The sequence below is a fragment of the Thunnus thynnus genome, chromosome 14, assembly GCF_963924715.1.
Source record: "Thunnus thynnus chromosome 14, fThuThy2.1, whole genome shotgun sequence".
Taxonomy (NCBI): domain Eukaryota; kingdom Metazoa; phylum Chordata; class Actinopteri; order Scombriformes; family Scombridae; genus Thunnus; species Thunnus thynnus.
Genome location: NC_089530.1, coordinates 15,710,083 through 15,729,915, shown reverse-complemented (window position 1 = coordinate 15,729,915; position 19,833 = coordinate 15,710,083). Strand labels below are relative to the sequence as shown.

Genomic DNA, 19,833 nt, shown 5'->3' with positions numbered 1-19,833 from the left:
ACACACACTGAGAGATGAGGCACAGTAAAGCTGTCCCCGGTCACTCACTGGAATAATTATGCCATTTTTCGCCCTATACAATACAGAGTTGAGTGCAGGTCACTGAACTTATTCAACTCAGTGTTGATGTGGCATCTCTGGGAGCCAGTGAAATCACTGGTTTATGAACATGATGTTATAAATGCAGGGTGTGTGCACAGTATAAGCACTATTTCATAAGTTTTCTGAAAGTTGAGATGAACACACACACACACACACACAAAAAAACTCAAATGATAATTATTTACTTGGCAGCAGAGTTTTGTAGGTGACACTTCTTTTGAGCAAGTACAAGTGAATCTTCCCAGGAGATTTCTGTAACGATGAAGAGGCACTGAAGCTCCTGTAATAAATAAACTTTTTAAATAATATACACACTGACAACTGGTACATAAAATAAGGTGACTCTTGCAGCAGCTAAATACTTGAACTTGCCTTGGGTTCAGAGTGGTAAACACATTGTTGACTGTCAGCCGTGTCGCTTTTCTTGCACATTGTACGTCTCAGTTTCACATCCAGGATGTAGTTTATTCCCGCTACAACCTACAGGAAACAGCAGGGCTCACGTATTACAGCCATCTGTGCACATATTTATAACAACGCAGACACACGAATTAAGTTTTACCTGAATTTTGGCCGATTTTATCTTCACAATTTTGTAAGCGAACTGGTCCTCAGCGTTGGCTCTGTTGAATTCAACCACAGCAAACCGTGCTGCCGTCAAAACTTTGGTGTTGTTTGCTGGGACACGGTGAGGCTGACCCACCATCACTTGTCCAGCCGTCACAAACCGACCGGCCGAAGCACAAACGACAATACAAAACCACACCAACATCCTAAACCCCACAAGTTGTTTCAAAGTTGCGAACAGGTGAATCCCAGTTGGAAATTTGGACTCTTTTCGTGTTCAAAGCGCGGGTGAAATAAGGCAGGAACCGCACACCTGTTTGCTGTTAATTAAAATATGAACCGAACAGAAAAATCACCAGTCCGACTTGTGTTGCGCAGCAACCGCGTTGCTAAGCTGCCGTGAAGGTGGTGCCGCTGGTGGAAAGCAGACTAACGTATTACAACTGACAGACAAATAAAATCTATAAAATTTCAAGTATGGGAACAACTGATTACAGTTTATTTATTAAGAGAAATACAGAAAAGTCTCGGTCTCCAGTGACCCTTCTCGGACTACATAAAGATTATATACAATATGTTAAGCACAGGTGTGATCTTAATTTAATCATTAGGTGAGACAGCAGTATATTCAACATTCATGTGATGTTTTTTTTTTTTCAATGAAGGGCCTAAATTACATGAAATTATTACTACGTGAAAGGAAAGAAAAGTATTACAACAGTATTAGTAGTGTTATTGTTTTACAACACTGAATCACTATAATTGGGATTTTTTCACACTGATCAACAGATTAAATATTAACACAACAAAAATGAAAACAACCTGTTCACATATTTATCTACATTAAATACATTAAACAACAAAAAAGAAACCTAAAGGTGCCCACACCCATTATACCATCAGTGTTGCCAATTGTGTTTGGAAGTCACATACTTAAGCCGAATGGAGGTCACCTGTATGTAAACAAAGTGTGACAGATTTATTTTAAATTGTGCACAACAGTATGTGGAAGATCCATCTGCTGGTTAGCAAGTGTCTTGGCAAAAAAAAAATTACATTTTAAGGGGCAAATAAATGGAGCAAAATACATAGAGATCCTGGAGGAAAACCTGCATGAGAATGGCCACTTGGTTAAATTGGAAAAAAAGAAAAGAAAAAGAAAACACAAAAAAACGCAATGATCCCAAACATAAAGCTGAATCGTCCATCCACTTTGTTGTGAACTATTTATTAATATTTTAACATCAAACATTTTTCCTTTATCAAAGAAAAAAAAGTGAATTTTTGTTTCTTCCAGTACAAATAACTCTACGTTAACAATGATCCTCATTTCTTCACAAGTTAATCTTTCATTCAGGAAAACCTTAACAACTTAGATTTACTTGTTGTGTAGCGTTAGTCCTACAGTCACTGAATACGCCTTTGCACAGGTGTTACTAATAACATTGACAATACTCTATTCAAGAGCCCCAGTAAGTCTTGACAGTGAGCCAGCATACACAAAACGAGGACCCTGAAACTGAAGCAACTAAGTGGACTTAAACCATCATGAGTTTTTATTAATTAAACCTGAGCTTTTGTTCTTGTGACATGTGAAAATATCTTCCATAACTTACAAAGATAAGTGTGCAAATGTTTTGATCTTTTTTCAAAATGTCTTATGTGGAAAAAAAAAGCCTATTAAAAGACTTGTCAATAAGAGAGTGATAGTTTTGCAGAGGGGTGACCCTTTAGTTTACATTTGGTTTATTAATTGCATTTAATTCTAATTATTGTATGTACAAACAAGAAAAGAGGTGTGTTCTTTCTTTGTAGATCTCTCATCTCATCATATAATATACTGTGGTTGGTGTGTTTGTTGCCGATCTTAAGGTCATGTTTGCAGACTCGCAGCACGAGAGAATCTTGAAGCCAGGGAGCTGTGACGGCCAAAACAGGAGGACTGCTGGTTCTGGTGGATGGGCCCTGGAAGATATTGGGGGCGAAATGGGGATTAGTGGAAAGGAAGCAATAATATAGTCTGTAATTTAGATTTAAATTCAGAGATGCTGTTGTAGCATCACATCCCTAAAAGACATAAACATTCCTTTAAGGCACTCGACAGTATTTCTAATCCAGAATCCTGAGACAGTGTGTAGTGTGGGTGGGAGACAGCATAATGAAGGTGGGTGCAGCTTTTTATTTATTTTTTTGCACACTAGGAAGGGATCTCTTCATAGACAGAAGGAATGATTATAGTGGCTAATAACTCTTTCGGTGTACATATGGACAAATGTGTATTGTGTTATGAAATAATTAAATAATTGTAAAACTGTCCTTTAATAAACCTCTTCTATCCTGCTGGATGAACCAGCTGTTTGAGCTTTTAAAGTCTTCCACTCAGGTAAACATGGGCTGATGCACAATATAGTATATCTGATTAATAATCTCCATTTGATGTGATGGTGCTGTCATTTGAAAATACTCTGGGCCTTACTGATTTACCAACCACAGTTCAGCTTAATCACAGGAACAAGGAGAACATGTGATATTTGTGGATAAATGTTTTTATAGGACTTTAAAGCCAACAGAAATTTAAGGACAATGTTAAGATTCTTAACTGTAAACAGCAAAGCGAGTACATTACAAGAGCAGTGGTGGAAGAAATATTCAGATCAATAGCAATACCACACTATATATATGTAATAAAACTAAATTACAAGTAAAAGTCAAATGTTTGCCACAGTAAAAGGTACCAAAGTATTATCAGAACGTAAAAACTTTAGTACTTCTTAGGCAGAATGGGCCATATCAGTGTTATATTATATTATTGAACTATTATTATTGGTACATGTTAGCAGTATTTTAATGCTATAACAGGTTGAGGTGAAGTTCATTTTAACCGCTCTGTGTAGTGTGGTGTAGTTTAATCTTTAGTAATGCATTATATTTTACTAACTGGTCACAGATTTAATGTACAAAATCTTAATTTTAAAAGTAACTGCCTGAAATCTGAGGGGAATAAAATATGTTTCAGTTAAAGAGACCTGTGGGAAATATGCAGGTATGTGCAGGACAATAAACTGGAAATGAATAAATGTGGAGTGGAAATATAAATTAGCATAAAATAGAAATACTAACGTACAAGTTACTGCAAAGTAAAAGAGCTACAGCTAACGTAGCAGTGTTTGTTCTTGTTTTAACTTTTAGGAGGTTTTGACACTGAACACTTCGAGGCACAAACTACTGCCTACTAACCACGGAGCCTACACGGATTCATTCATTAAGTCCCCAAATACTTGAGAACAAAGTCAACAACATACCATCTGCAGACTGAACGAGCATCATCCATGATTAAACACATTTCTTCTTCGCTTCAGTTGACGCTGTCAGTCACTTACTGCTGCTGGCAGTTAGCTAACAGCTCATTAGCGCCCCCATCGACCCGGAGTGTGAACTGACCGCTCATTAACCCTGCTGCTTGTTTTGCAGAACTGTCTTCACCAATTTGCGTCCAAAGTGCTCCCTTTTCACTAATATCACTGCATGAAACGGACTCACTTCAGTTATTAGAAAACTGAGGTTTGAGACACTTATTAAATTGTAATTTTTCATCTTCACTGACAACCTTTTGACTAAATAAGCATCGAGAATAAATTTGATGCAGAAAGAAAAAAATGTTGTTTCCCCTGGTCCATTGTCAAAAATTGTACTTGACAAATTTTTACAAGATTTTTAAGATATCTTGGCTGCTTGCTTATATCAAACATGCACATGGGACACAATACTTTGGCAAATGTATTATAACCTCATAGGGAGACATGACAAAACAAGCAATATGGTTGTTGAAAGACATGCCTGCAAATGATTTACCACACCTCAAATTAAAACATTATATACAATAATTTAATATTAATAAAGGAAAAGTGAGAAAAATCTTTACACTGATGTTAAATATTTCAGTGTAATGCTCATTTTGCAGTTGTTTTGAATGTGCATGTGCAAAATAAAATAAATGTGAACAATTAACAAAAAGTCTATTTTAACTAGTTTATTTAATATAAACAGAAAAACGAGAAATTTTACACAAATTAAAATGATATTTTTTTATTTAAAAACAACAAAATATAAACCACACTACACTTTTAAAAAGCCTATTTTCTTCTTTGTACAGAACATTTTAGTGTTGAACAAGCTTCTTTTTTTCTTTTTTTTCTAAATGGCCACATGTGAACAATCACCACAAAGACAGCGAAGTCAATTCATTTGAAAACTTCATGACTGTTTCTAATCCTGGGAGTCCGAGTATGATGTGAACTTGTTTTCAGTACGACATCTGATATGTAGACTCGTCCGTATACGTGGAGAGAAGTGACGGGACTCACTCAGAGTCAAAATATAGAAAATAACTCCCATTTATTTTAGGCTCAATCTACACAATACAAGGTTTAAAAAGAAAATCACTCTACCATGATGGCTCCATAAGAGTCAAATACATCCAACAAATATATGCCTAAAAACAATCCCTTAGACAATGAAGGAATGTAGTGCTGGTTCATCTTTTTTTTTCATGGCTGGCAAAACCAGTAAAAACACAAATCAACATGTGAAAAACAGAAAATCCCAAAGTCATCACCAATTGAACAGCTCAAATACAACAGACTTGGTTTAAGCTACACATTGGTTGAGTCCACCATTAAAGATAATCTTTATTAAAGTTGAATGTTATTAGGTTTTGCTCCTCGGACATGACTGTCAGGTCACATTTGTCAAACAACTCTATGTTGAGTGCTTTGGCACAAAATGTGTTTAATGGGTAATTTGTAGTATATGTGCTCTGCGTTTAAATAAGCAATTCAAAACAGTACTTGGGCCTTATGAGTTGTGCTGATATGAACAATTGACAAAATGCAAACAATCACTGCCATAACCAACAATCTGCAAAATAGAATACTGTAACTCATTTAAATCTACAAGAAAAAACATTTGTGAAAACACAATCCAGCTGCTTTTTTTTTTTTCTTACGTTGCGTTTCCATAAAGTATCTTCACCCCATCATAGGGAACGTCACAACCTGAGGTACCACTAGCACATCCTCCAGAATCAAAAACTGCATTCAAGCTCATCTAGTGAAAAGGAAATTAAAATAGAGAAGTATGCATCGATTTTCCTTTTTCCTTTCTTTTTAACCTGGGATGTAACAGCCTTAGTGTAGCAGCATGGTCGCACAACGAATCTGCCAACACTAACCTCTGAAATTAAGATTTTTTTTTTTCTTTTTTAAAGTACAATGAGCCTCCACCTCTCCAAAAGCTACACACACACACTTTCTTTCGAAGCATGCTAACAGGCTACTCGTGCAACGATTGGCTATACTGGCTTTGCTCGTATGGATATCATTAAATACCCATTTCTATGCTGAATATCTTTCAGACCACAGCTGAGCTCTTAGTGCGTCTCCTTAGTCGCATAAATCTATGACCTGCTTAGTTTGCATGATGGCAATGGGCAAATATTGCCCCTTGAAAAGAAAAAAGGCCCACAGTAAACTGACAGAATACATAATTGTCCTATTTCAATGTAGTTTTGTGGCTGAATAGAGCTTTTGCTGCAGAGCGTATCTTAATGGTTAGCCTGCTATTTTAAGATGGTCTCTTTACACAATCTGACAAACAGATTCAATCTGAAATGTTTCCTAAAAATTTCCATAACCTTATATACACACATCCTTCATTGGTATCCGCTGTGTGATACTTGCCGGCACAAATGACTAGTGGAAAAATACTACTTGTGTGAGTGGTGCTGTGTAACACAGCAAATTAGCAGCAGTAATGCATTTTATAGCAGAACAATGAGGGTTAAAATAAATTGAAGAACAGCAGTGTTGACAGATATGTCGGGTAGTGCGCACCGTCCTGTCTAGAGGATGTTGAGGGAACCCTGGTGTGTACACATAACTCTTTCTTCAGTCAGTATGAAAGTCCATTAGAACCATTATGTGTTCCTACAGGGTATTATTCTCCGGGGAGAAGAGAGCTGCCAGGCCCAGTGCTTCGCTTTTCTGCACATCCTTGTCTGGCTTCGGCTTTTTAAAGAGCGATGGAAGATTCCGGATATGAACCTCCTTCCTGAACTGCTGGCACAGAGCTGTCTGTTGGCAGAGGACGGAGAGGAGAGGTTAAACACAGCTATCCGAGATCTACCAGAAAGAATTTCATTAAATTGTACAACCCTGTTGAGCTGCTGCACATTTTCTGCAGCCTAGCACAGAAGATTTACAACATAGCTGGAATCACACTGCTGAGTAATGACTTGCACTATTAACGGCGTCTCTGGTCACATCTGATGAGCAGTCTACGGTGAGATATACTAGAGAGGCACTGCTCTCTAGTGGCTAAATGAGGCATTACCCCAATAGTTCCTGCAATGAGCTTCTTGAACTGGTCTTTCCTCTTCTTGTCTCCGACGTTCTGGGCGTTGGGGTCCATCAGCCTGTGGTCATACTGGTCCAGAGCCTCCACATTGATGTTTGGGATCTGGGTCATCACTGCTCTCAGCTCAATGTAACGAGGCCGCTAAGATTTGATGGACAGAAACAAGCAAGGAGATTGAAAGAGATGCATTTTCTAGAATTAACCTGAAAGTCCCAGAGATAAAATTTCAAATTTGGGATTATAGCCCTAAACACTAAAAAATCCCCACGGGGAAAATGGACCATATAAAGGCAAAAATAAAAAGCTGATGACAGAGATGGTTGCCGTTAGTCTCACCAGGTTTTCATAGATGAGCATGGCCAGCTGAGAGAGGGTAGATTTGCAGACTTCGTGCTGCCCATGAACTTGAAGGCCCCTCAGAACGCTGGTATAGAACCATGTAACCGCCTCAGGAAGAAGATTTCCCCCTACGACCTGGAGAGAGAGAGAGAGAGAGAGCAGATGTAGGAGGAAACCTTATAAAATATGTAGAACTTTTAGACAAAACTAAAAACTTTTTACAGCCACCGTGCAAATCCACAGGTGGTGAGTGATACCCTGAATATTTGTTGGTGCATTTATTAGTTCAAGCATTCAATGAATGAATTTGACAGAGCAAAGACAAAACAGTCTATTAAACAAGGACATAAATACATTAGCGGTCAGAAATGTGGCTGAGTGTGTTTAAAAGAAAAAGTGTGAGGTCAAGCTTATATTACTGCATGATAAATAAGTCTGACAACTAACAAAAAGTTGTGATCTGATGTACTTTTTAAATGGGATTTATGGACAATAACAGAAATATAGAAATCACCAGCCTTATCCTTTAAATGTGTGACAGGAAAAGATAAAAAAGATCCAGACTTCAATTAAACATTTGTTGTATTGAGTGTGCTACCTGCCGCAGAAGGGTCCAGCAGACCATGGAAGCAGTTCGGTGACAGTTAGTTGTGTCCTTCCATGACAGCGAGGTGAAGGAAAGGGTCAGCAGGTTCATGTAGATGGTCTGGACAATGAAAAAGAGAAAACCTTGAGTTCATATACAGCCTGTAATGTGTGAGAATGCAGTCCTCTGTTAATGTAATACAGTGTGTCAGAGGTTAACCTCGTGTTTCATCAGGCATTTTCCCAGCTCAGTCAGCTCCTCTGTGGGCTGTGCAGAAGACGCCGTCTGCACTGAATCCATCATCATGTCTTCCTCTAATAGTACACATTACAGGCAAAACCATCAGACACTTGTCCAAAAAACATTGAATTAAAATCAACTTGGATTCAAATGTTCTAATTTGACTCTTACCATCGATTTCCTCCTTATTTGCTGCTGGTTCAGGCACTTTTCTTGAAATACAGCTCACAGCTAGAAGGAAGAAGAGAAGTATTGTGGCCACCTAATAATTCAACTTCCCAGCTCCCCCTCAGTCTTAGAGTAAAAGCTGATTGGGTGATTATGCGCTTTATCCTTCAAATCCTCATATTTCTCAGTATCCTCTCAATAAAGCAACATTGCAAAATCACCCTCATAGCCCACTGTGTCTTGGCTATTTTAGTTTGGGAGTGCACAGTTGAGGAAGAGCAAAGATCCTTCACATGCATACCAAGACGAATGTGAAAGCAACAGCAAATAATGAAACTGAATGTACTGCAGCTTTTTCTTTGTAATATTACTGTTTTGTTTCATCACATGTGTGAAACAAAGCTCATCTTGTGACAGAGGACTAATTTCAGAGAAATCTGACAATTCATAGTACTTGACAAAAACATTTTCCAACAATCAAGTGAACTGTCGATTTTGACGAAGATATTATTGTCAATCATCCTAAACAAACTTTCCTTTGTGTTTTGGAAAACCTATAGGCAGCATCTACCCCAGTATGTCTCAGTTGGATCTAACAACAGGCTGATTTTTGCACTTTCCCATTGTCTTCTCAAACAGATTTAGCTTGTGTAGCTGGCAGAAACGCAACCTTACCACATGACTAAAGTGCATTAGCAGTATTGAGTAATAAGATATATAAGGTTCACTTCATGTTTAACAGTGAATTTAGACAGGAACAATATATTACTACCATAAAACCACTAACATCATTGTAATAAAAAAATAACTCACATGTGCAATAAACTTTATTTTTAAATCAATACGACAAATTCAAAACCCTTAACTCAGCTTATTTCAAAATGAGGAGCGTCACATGAATGATCATTTTTCAGGTGATAAATTAATCTTTAAATCAGCAGCTCTGTACAAATGTTTTGTGTGTTTGCTATTCATGTATCAAAATGTTAAAGGGAGCGGTTACTGAAGGGTGGTAGGAGAGTAAAGATACTGAAAACTTACTGAGAAGATCCAGCACCTCCCTGGTGAGCAGGCGTACCAGCTGCTCCTCCAACATCTCCTGCGTCACCTGACTGTCATGGCACACCACCTCCTCCTCATCACTAAAAAACAGAGAAACAACTGACATGTCACCGTCAAGTCCACATATTCAAATTGTAGCCTCAACACAGTGAGCTGTCAAAAAACTAGACATATTATTCAGTGAAGGTTTTACAGTGATTTGAGAAGAGTTCATATAAGCTAACAGCAGAAACATACGATGGAAAACAACGTTTAATAGATATTTTCTTTTATATTAAAAAAAAATCTGCAATTAAACAAAACTGTAGTCATAGCATGAGTTGTAATTTGTATTCAGGGCATTCATGTTAAACAAATGGGGTCTATACAACTACAGCCATTCTCGACTGGCAAGCACCGATCCAATGTTTTCACACAAAGACGCACATATGACACTTGCCCACAACTTACTTGACAGAAGTCCTCTGGTTGATGACCTGCCACTTCATGTTGAGACTCTGTTGTATTAAACAGAAGAATGAGATTTGGCAACTAAAACAATCGATTCTTTACCGAGTGAACAAAAGCTTTCTAATGTTGCTACAGAATAAGGTGTGCGGGAGGATCCTGACCTGCAGCATGTAGGCGAACAGAGGGCTCAGCAGGGGGCAGAGGAGACTGTCGTAGTACTCCTGAGGACATGATAGCACCAACTGCCTCAGAAACACACGTGCACTGGTTAAGGAAACATGATGTTCACGTAAAGCAATAGCTCAAGTTATATCCATCCATCCAGAGAAGATCTTCTACACAAATATATATCACCAAACCACTGACTAAAATCAGTAAAGGCAAAGACTGGCAGTGACTCAAAAGCAAATAAGGATATGAATCATAGGACGAAGTCTGTGGTCAGGCACATGGTCGAGGGAGACGAAAGCAGAGGCAGCTATTTCTTCAGCCAACCTCTCAATGGTGTAGAATTCCTGCTGCAGGGACAGACCTGCATTTCCCAAGACATGGAAGCTGCAGAGGTAGAGGGAGCAAAAGAAGAAAAAGAAGGTGTAAACAATACAAATAAAAAGTTTGGGGGAAAATAACTGCAAACTGCTACGACACAATTCTCACCAGTTGTCATTCAATGTGGTGAAAAATCCCTGCATCCGCTCCAGGTTGGATCTATACAAAGGAGTGTCATGAATATCCAGGAGATGCTGAGAGAGACCTGGAGACAACATGGCATTGAAAAGGTTTTTTTATCATAACCTTTACAGATGATGTCTCGGTATGAGCGAAAGAAAGCATGTGCAGAAAGCTCCTCTCACCAAGAATCACATTTTTCTCTGCATCCATCACCTCGTGGGCTCTGGAGAAGGTCTCACTCAGACGAGCCCTGTTCTCTGGCAAGAACAGACTGTTGTGAGTCCTGCAGTGAGGAGAAAGGAAAAGAAACTTGTCATTAAAACACAATTAAGCACACTCATACCGCTTTTACACCAATTTCTCAGGAAAATAGTTGTCAAGTTTTTGGTATAAAAATGTAATAAAGCAGGATACAACCCACAAGCGTACCTGATTAGAGCCAGCAGGTTGGGCAGCAAGAGAAGGAAATGGGCGGTGCAGGGGTTTCTGTAGATGGGAGTTCCAGCTGGGGTGTAACCCACCACAAAGCCCCCAGCCTTGGCTTCCTCCAGGTCTGCAGGCCAACGTGCCCGTTTCACTACGCCCAACATGGCATACAAGCAGAAACTCAACTAAAAGAAGGTTGAAAGAGAGGGACAAAACAACAGATTGGTGTTTATTTTCCAGCAAAGTCTACAATGGTCTACCACCTCTCAGTGGTAGAAATTCAGTCATGACTACAAAGAGCTTACACTCCATCTCATTTCATTCACACCCACACACTTACCCGCCCTCTATTAAAGCCTGCTGTGTCTGTATCTTTACTCTGCTCAGTGACCACCTGATCAGCTCCAACAAAGGACAGGAACGCCACAGGGTCCCACAGCACACTGGAAGACAAAGAAAACAGCCAATTATATGTTCTGACATTAAAATAAACTGCTCACAATGTTGCGAAAACTAGGAGGAGTTCAGACGTACTGCCTCATCTCTTCTGAGGTCCAGTCTGCAACCACAGAGGCCATCAGTTCATCTAAAAAGGCTTTCTGCTTGGCAAAGTCTTTGAACTGGTTACTGATGAGCACCAGAGCTTCCATCAGTGAACATTTTTCCATGTGAGTCAGCGTGGCGTCATTGGAGAACAGCTTCTTCACATGATTGTAAAACATGTCAAAACAAGGCTGCAGAGGAATAAGAGATAAATTATACAACGGTCACAAACATTTATTCGTGCCTGTTCAGCACAGTGTACTTCGGGTACTAATTTTGTGCATAAAATACATCACCTGAAAGCAAGTATAATATTAGGATTGTGATATTAGGATATTTACCAAAATGAACTGTGGGTAATCCCGGCAAATCTTGATAATGGAAGAACAGGCGTGCCTCCTCACATTTTTGACAGCTCGGGTGCGAGGTGCCTGAAGACGTCAGTTGGAGAATACATTTTTTTGGTCTTGGATGTGAAGGATTAGAAAAAAATGCTGATATATATGGTTCTGTGAGGGAAACTCACCTTATTTTCATGACCGACGTCAAACGTGATGGCTTTAAACAGCTGTAGAGCCAAAACAATACGAAACATTTTGAAAAATTATGGCAACATTTGCAAAACACAGAAATGCAATGTACTGTATGATGCATTTAACGTTCAAATTGCATTTCCATACTGAAGGCACCAAAGAATGTGTTCTCTGACCTTGTAGAGGACCTGTGGCAGGAAGTGCTGTCTGTGTATGACAAACGGGAACAGAGCGGAGACGTTGGTGAGTACACAGGACAAGATGAGCGGGTCTTTGGTCTCGTAGTTCAGCACGGCCTGCAGCAGCTCCATGCTCTGATCTATGGGCAACTTCTACATGGTAAGAAGCAGACGGAGGGGGCAAACTTTCACATCATTGCAATCAACATTTTTTTCTTGTGTGGTTTTGTTCTGTTAGGTAAATTTGTTCTTGTTACCTCCTCCCCTAGGCTTCTGAAGATCTGTGCGACCATGCACTCCATGAAGATAGTCATTGCGTCCCACTGGACCACTGACGGAGACAGGAAGGAGCACAGGCCCTCAGCAGTCTTAGCTAGTGTGGTGTAAAGAGAGAGAGAAGTGATGCAAAATCCAAAACGCAGAGTTATCAATCCCCTTCTCTGATTCTAAAAAGGTGTCAAGAGCAAGGACAAACACTTACATGTGGTATCCCCTGTGTCAATAGGGCTGGCGATCTGATACTGCAACCATTCTGCTGCTATCTGGAAAGCTTCCAGAGGAACAATGCGACACGCAGTCCTCACCACCTCTCCCTGCTGCGCTCGGAAAGCTGTTAAAAATTCAAATGTACCATAAAATAAAAACATCAAGGGATAAAATAAAGAACACAGTTCTTAAGTCAAGTAAAGCTGAATCCAAAATACTTACAATTAAAGAATGAGTAGAAGTCCTCGTCACTGTCAAAGTCCACCCTGGAGTACTCACAACTTGGGTTATCATTTTTAGATGGAAACCCAGTCTGGAGAGAAAGACAAAAGCTGAATTAATATCCAGTTTGGCTTCCATGTACACTGGGAACGGTAACGCTGACATCACTTTCTCACCTTGACTAGGTTGGTCATAGATGCTCTGAGGTATTTGACGGCCATCTCCACAACAACCGCTTCTTTTGACAGAGTCTCATGTCTGAATAAAGCTCCCCAAGTAGCCAGAGTGGACGACTTCAAAAACTTTAGAAGTGAAAAAAAGCACAAGAAGAGAGATTAAACACAGCTGAAGGATTCATACTTCTATTAAGTCAATGTTAGAGGTGAAATCTTGGAATTATTTTCATCTCACCTGACTGGAATGTGTAGTAAAGGCTAAAATGGCTTCCATGTATTTGCTGAGATTTGCAGGTACCTCAACCTCTACATCTGAACCCTGCGGAGACAACATCATATTTCTTTTGTTAAAACTCTGAATGTGTGTGGAAACCAAGCACAGATACAATTAATGCGTGACCAAATTATTACAAACTCACCACTAACGAACAAAGCTGGTTTCCCAGTGCGCAGAGGACCTGACACAACCTCTTCAGGAAGCTGTAACGTCGCTCCACCACCTCCACTGCTCTACAGAAGTAAACAAAAAGTCTATGAGTCACAGCCAGATGTAGTGAACACATTTCGGACTGTCCAACATCTGTTTTTGTGCTGCAGTCATCAGGTGTGTCACATTACTTACTGTGCATCAGAGGATTTCTTGCATATCGCTAGTCCATCTGCTGACCTGTAATCAGACACATGTCAGTCAGTAACAGTGAAAGGACATGTTGAGGCCTGTAGAGAGGGATGATGCAGAGAAGTAGTTGTACTCACTGGGCTGCAGAAAGGATGTAGTGGATGGCCACATCATCAAACAGCAGCATGAATGGCTTCCTATCCTCCAGCTTACCCTGTGGCAGAATGATACATCTGATTATAAATAGCTTATTACTATCAAATAAATGCTTGACATGTGTCCAATTACTCAAAAAAAATCCTTGTTGTTATAAAGTGTGCTTAGCATGGCAGATGTATGGATGTACAATTAATATATACTACACAACAGTTATATACTACAATTATATATTCTAACCAGAAAGCAGTCAGAGAGCACATACTTCAACCAAGGCTGCACAATACCCTAAACGTATTATTTTACAATAAGAGAATGTTTTAATCTGCATCTGGATCGGGTCAAGTACAGGCAGTGACAGATGGCAGCTGTAATTTTTGGGAAATATCTAAATCCTGTCTGAGAAATAAGGAATTGTGCTGGGATGAATTGAGCAAAATTTAAAGTGATTTAGACTCATGACTTACAGCCAAGTCAAACTATAATGCTGCTGTAGCACCATCTATATGATTTTCCATGAGATTTTTGCAGGATCTCCCTGGGTTGACACGCACATCTTCTAAATTATCTACACATATGTAAATTATATTGACTATTACTATTTGATGATTAAATAGACCTAGAAGATAGTGTCAACCAATTTCTGGAACACAGTGTGGCATATCTTCTTGGGTTTATTCATATATTCAATGTATCTACTTTGGTGATGACTTGATGAAAATTTGTAGGAGTAGTAACAAGAAATTTGCAAAAAGATTTTAAGTGGTGGAAAATCTATATTGCCAGATCTGTCTTGGAATTCATTGTCTCTAAATGTCTCAAATCAGGATAAGCCAAAACAATATGCTATAAATGGCCACATGGTAGCGCTATTTCTCTGGATCATCACCAAAATCTTATTCACTTCTTTGGCTTAACTTTCCACCAAATTCCATTAAAATCCGAGACCAATAAATCAGACTGAAACCTCCTCACCGGAGGTAAAAATGACATCACCCAGCCATCAAGTTTGCATTAAGGCTCAACCCTGGACTCTGTAAAAAACCCTGTGACTCACCTTCCGTCTGATGGCGATGAGCAGACACTCTGCTGCTTCCAGCTGCAGCTCCGGCTCACTGAGCAGCAGACACAGCATCTCCAGCAGATGACAGTTTCCAGAAGTTATGTGCACCAGTGACACCCAGTCTATGTAGCCCGCTAGTGTGTTCAGCGTAGTCACGGCGACTCGACAGTGAGCTCTAGTCTGTGTGTGGAAGGACAGGAGAGTGATGAATGTAGAGCCTTGGCGCATCAGAGTAATCAGACTAATCAAAACAAGTGAATTTACAGCAGAGATGCACTAATGTTGTCTTACCTGCAATTCGTGTCCTGGTGACCCTTTCTGGATTAAAAGAAAGATACAAAAACAAGCATATCAGACAAATATTCACTTCATTGTTTCTTTATTTGATTTAGCAATATCAGTGATTCTGTGTCAATAAATAACAATAATAACAAAATTGTGAGATATTAAATGAATCCTGATGTTTTTTCTACAATAAAATTTAACCAGCTGTGCAGGTGGTAGTTAAGACCGCACTGACCAGTTTACGGTAGTCTTCAACATTAAGATGCAGAATGGCCATCATGAAGCTGAAGATGTTGTCCATGTTTTGGGTGAGCGTCTGCTGGATGTCTCTGCGGCGCTGTGCGGGCAACGTCTGAAAGGTGATCACATCCTCCGCCAGCCTCAACAGGATCAGCATCACCAGCTCTGTCTGTGCCTCCTGTGAAAAGCAGACATGAGTTTTAGTTGATGTTAAAAAGTCCGTAACAATAGGCTTAAAGGATAGGTTCACAATTTTTCCAAGTCTGTCTTAAAACAACAATCAGGAGCCCATATGAACACTGAAAGAGGTTTTCCTTGCTGTAATCATTTCTCCTGTTCATACTGGATGATAAAAGATCCCCATTAAATGCGCTTTCAAGGTAAGTGATGGAGGCCAAAATCCACAGTGTCTCCACACAGTCATTTTGTGCAAAAATTAATTTAAAAGTTTATCTGAAGCTTATATGAGGCTTCAGCAGTCTGAGTTTGTCATATCAAGTGGATATTCCCTCTTTGTGTTTCCCTGTTGAGCTGCAGTGGGAGTATAGTAACCAAAAGAGGGTTTTTGGCACTAACAAGACTGTAACCTAATGGTCAGTATGAACAGGAGGAATGATTATGGCAAGAAAAACCTATTTCAATGTTCATTTGGGTACCTGACTATTGTTTTAAGACAAGACTTGAAAAATTGTGAACCTGTCCTTTAATTTGCCTCTTATCCCCACATACCCTTTACTGGGTCCATCATTCCTAACTCATGTTGTGCAGAACAAGACTGTTCGACCCGCAAAACTCATTTCAAATACAAAAGATTCCAGTGTTTCCAAAGACACCAAGGAAGCCAGTGAAATGTGTACAAATGATAAATGAGAGAAAAATTGTGAACCTGTCCTTTAAAGGGCTGCATCTTTTTTTTTTTAATCTGCTTGGAAAGGCCAAGACTTTGGTTTACACAGATAAAATAATAAAGTCAAAAAAGATGCTATTTACTCCCTGAAAGATAACATATCTATCAGAGACCACACTGACATGACTAATCCTCGACTGGTACTATTTTGCATGCCAATTATTGCATATTCAAATTGCAATAGAGGTGCCAAAGGAAACGACATACTGTACATGCTGTAGCAATCAGTTTTCTGCACTATATAAAAGTCACTCACCCCTTGGCTTGTGAGAGCCTCCATCTCTTTCAGCATATCCGGCCAATGTTGAGGCCATTCTCGCTTTATCATTTCCACTATGATTCGTGAAAGGGCATCTTTAATGTGACTCTCCTCCTCCAGGATAGAATGAGTACCCTGATAAGAGTCAAGGCAGGTCAGATAAGTGTCTCCTACTGACAGTAATACAGTTTTCATTGAACCATATGACAGATGGTTGTTCTACCACATGTTAACAGTCTATTATTCAAATCACACTCACGTTTGATAACAGCTGCATGGCACAGTCCTTTAACTGGACTTTTTCTTGTTGTTGCATATTGTTCCATCGGAACCTGCAAGAAAAAAAACAGTCTGTCATTCACAAAAGCAGTTTTACTCATGTAATTATTGGTCACACTTGATGTATGACGGCTGTGTCACACTCACTTGACGACGTGCTCCAGGATTTGCAAACCAAAGTGTCTCACTATAGCTGGCTGAGCTTTGTCGGCTAATTGTAAGCCACATGGGAGACAGAAGGAGCTTGTCTCTTTAAACTCCTCACAAAACTGGTAAAAAAAAAAAAATTAAAAAAAATAATTACATTATATTTCAGACAGTTACAGCTGCCTCACCAACATTACAAAAAACAGCTAAATAGCATACAGCTAAGCTACCAACTAGCCATTTAGCCTAGGTGCAGCGTTGCCATTAGTAACACAGTCTTTGATAACCTCCGCAGTACTACCTGTATTACAACTGTTGTAACCGTTTCTATGAATGAACGAACGTGAATCGACCATTGATGTAGCGGTGAGGTGATAAACATAGCATACCGGCTAGCCTGCACAGCATCTGTCCATCATCACTGCAAATTTAGCTAACTAACGTTAACGAACTGTATGAGAAGTGCTGTCACTACTAAACCAACTGATAAAAACGGACTTTTTTTAGTCAGCTAAGCACTTAATCCTACTTTCACAACAGCTGCAATAACGTTAAATGTCAAGCTCAGCTATCTAGCAGTTAGCTAGCGACTTGTAACGATGCTACCACCTTTAGGGCCTCCAGTCGGTAAATTTGGCTTGTTTCTGCATCCATCATCACATTCACAGCTTTGATAAGCTGATCGCACACGGCGGCCACCTGGTCAGCCATGACTTCAGGTAGCGTCTGGCACAATATTAAGACGAAAGCGAGGGGCTCCCTTATGCAAAACACCTGCACAGCAGTCGGCTACGTGTGCTGCTCAGGGAGGCTCCAACGTGCACAAAACGTGCTGCGTGGTTTGAACTTCTAGCTCGCCGTTGAATGGGAATTCTGGGAGTTGTAGTAAAAGCGACATTTTTTTTTAAAGATCGTCTCTACATGGAAAGACAACTCGCTTGTTAGTTTAAAAAGTGCATCTGCCTGATATATGAGAACTGCGGAGCCTTAGTGTTCAATATAAGACATTATGAAATAAGTTACCATATGAAAAAAGATATAAATGAATAAATAAAGTGTGAAATAATCTAATAAGATAATCATAAAAACTCCACTTCTTATCATGAAATGCTGTTTAATCATTCGTTTTCATAATAACATAGTTTAGAGGAATAGAGTTCATATTTTTTTCAATTATTAACATTTTTCAAAGGTCTGATTTGGTATAATAATTTAATATCCCCCAATCACACTTTTCAGCCAATCAAAAGTTTAATCTTTTTATATTTTCATATTTAATATGATAATATATTTCATAATGTCTCATTTTTTCATTTAATAATGAATGCTGTGGGGTCCATACTAGAGCATCCTTTTATCTCACTGAATAGTAGTCATTGTGAAAACAACAACAATAACAACAGCCGTAGAATATTAGTATTCTGTTTGTACTTGATCTTATTTATGACCAGAAGACCCACTTTTTCCAATCTGTTTTGTAAGACAAATGTCCCATTTATTACCCCTATAAACATTTGGGAAAATCCAGCTAGGCTTTGTCAAAGAACACTTCCACACATAAAAGCAGAGTATTTCTATATAATTTATGTCTGATATGTTTTTTCCACAAAAAAATTAATAAGTTAATAAAAAATATTAAAAACCACATCTACTCCTTCTCCCTCATTGGAAAAACCAGAATCAATTGATATCCTAATGTTTTTTTCATTTCAAAAATGTACCTGCCGGATACAAGATGTCTCTTACTTCACTGAAAAGTCAGAACACATCTTGAATCTCTACCAATTAAACCAGATTAACCTGAGGAGGTACTGGGGCAAAATGAGCGGGTGGGCCCCAACTGATCTTCGATTCCTCCCACCTTCTTTGCAAAGGGCAAAACCTGCCCCAGGATTGTTAAATGGTAATTTGAGGTCAATCTGTCAAACATCAGAGATATCTTAAAGTCCTCCTTCACTCAAAAATGTGTCTTGCTAATTATTACTGCAGTTGCATGTTTGATCTTCACTGTGCAGAACGATGTATGTTCAGGATTTGATACCTGAAGGCTGTTTTCACATTCATCTGCTGAAGGGGGAAAGTCTCTCTGTTCTCATTTTAATATCAGATTAAAGAGTACCTACAAGTTGGATTTGTGACATCACAACTAATTTGGAGCCAATCGTGGTCCAGTATGCAATTTGCACAAGTGTGGTGTGGAAACTTGAAACAGTGCACATACACTGAAAATGGAATTGGACAGTGAAGTAGGAGACATCTGGTGCCCTGCAGTTAAACTTTTGAAATTAACAATATTTGCATATTCATAGATTCTGTTTTTTTAATGATGTGAGGAGGAGTAGATGTCATTTTGAGTTTTTTTGTGGAAAAAACATATCAGACATGAATTATTATTCAAAGCAGAGTAAATTTATGTTTTCAAACATGTTTGGAGGGGATCTTTAATTTTTTAACAAGTCATGAATAAATCTGTAGTCTGAATCTTGTCAAGCTAACAGGGTGGCAAATAACAATTACTTTCATTATTGATTAATTGATTAATCTACAGATTATTTTCAATCGTGTGCTCATTTTGCCTATAAAATATCAAAATAGTAAAAAGTGGCTGTTATAATTTCTTAGAGACCAATGTGATGTCTTCAAATGTCTTGTTATATATATATTCAGTTTACTATAATGTATGACACAGCACAACCTCAAATCCTCAAATTTG

The 19,833-nt window shown here is 38.9% G+C and overlaps 1 protein-coding gene and 1 long non-coding RNA gene across 2 annotated transcripts; both read right to left on the bottom strand.

The window, feature by feature from the left end:
• Positions 1–1,878: 1,878 nt before the first annotated feature.
• On the bottom strand, positions 1,879–4,093 carry LOC137197067 (uncharacterized). The gene is made up of 2 exons (XR_010931346.1): positions 3,972–4,093; positions 1,879–2,634 (listed from the first exon to the last, which is right to left on the bottom strand). It is a non-coding gene; the product is annotated as an uncharacterized lncRNA (long non-coding RNA).
• Positions 4,094–4,739: 646 nt separating this feature from the next.
• Positions 4,740–17,960, bottom strand: LOC137197066 (exportin-5). Its single transcript, XM_067610168.1, has 33 exons — positions 17,730–17,960; positions 17,121–17,242; positions 16,954–17,026; positions 16,692–16,829; positions 15,524–15,706; positions 15,295–15,321; positions 14,998–15,183; positions 13,922–13,998; positions 13,788–13,832; positions 13,585–13,675; positions 13,401–13,484; positions 13,166–13,291; positions 12,990–13,080; positions 12,763–12,891; positions 12,539–12,654; positions 12,279–12,434; positions 12,096–12,137; positions 11,911–12,000; positions 11,561–11,760; positions 11,367–11,469; positions 11,030–11,211; positions 10,783–10,883; positions 10,586–10,682; positions 10,348–10,483; positions 10,090–10,188; positions 9,929–9,975; positions 9,458–9,558; positions 8,420–8,479; positions 8,228–8,322; positions 8,021–8,128; positions 7,420–7,557; positions 7,060–7,224; positions 4,740–6,800 (listed from the first exon to the last, which is right to left on the bottom strand). The coding sequence occupies exons 1-33, from the start codon at positions 17,829–17,831 to the stop codon at positions 6,654–6,656; spliced, it is 3,657 nt and encodes a 1,218-aa protein (XP_067466269.1). The 5' UTR covers positions 17,832–17,960; the 3' UTR covers positions 4,740–6,653.
• Between the last annotated feature and the right edge of the window lie 1,873 nt (positions 17,961–19,833).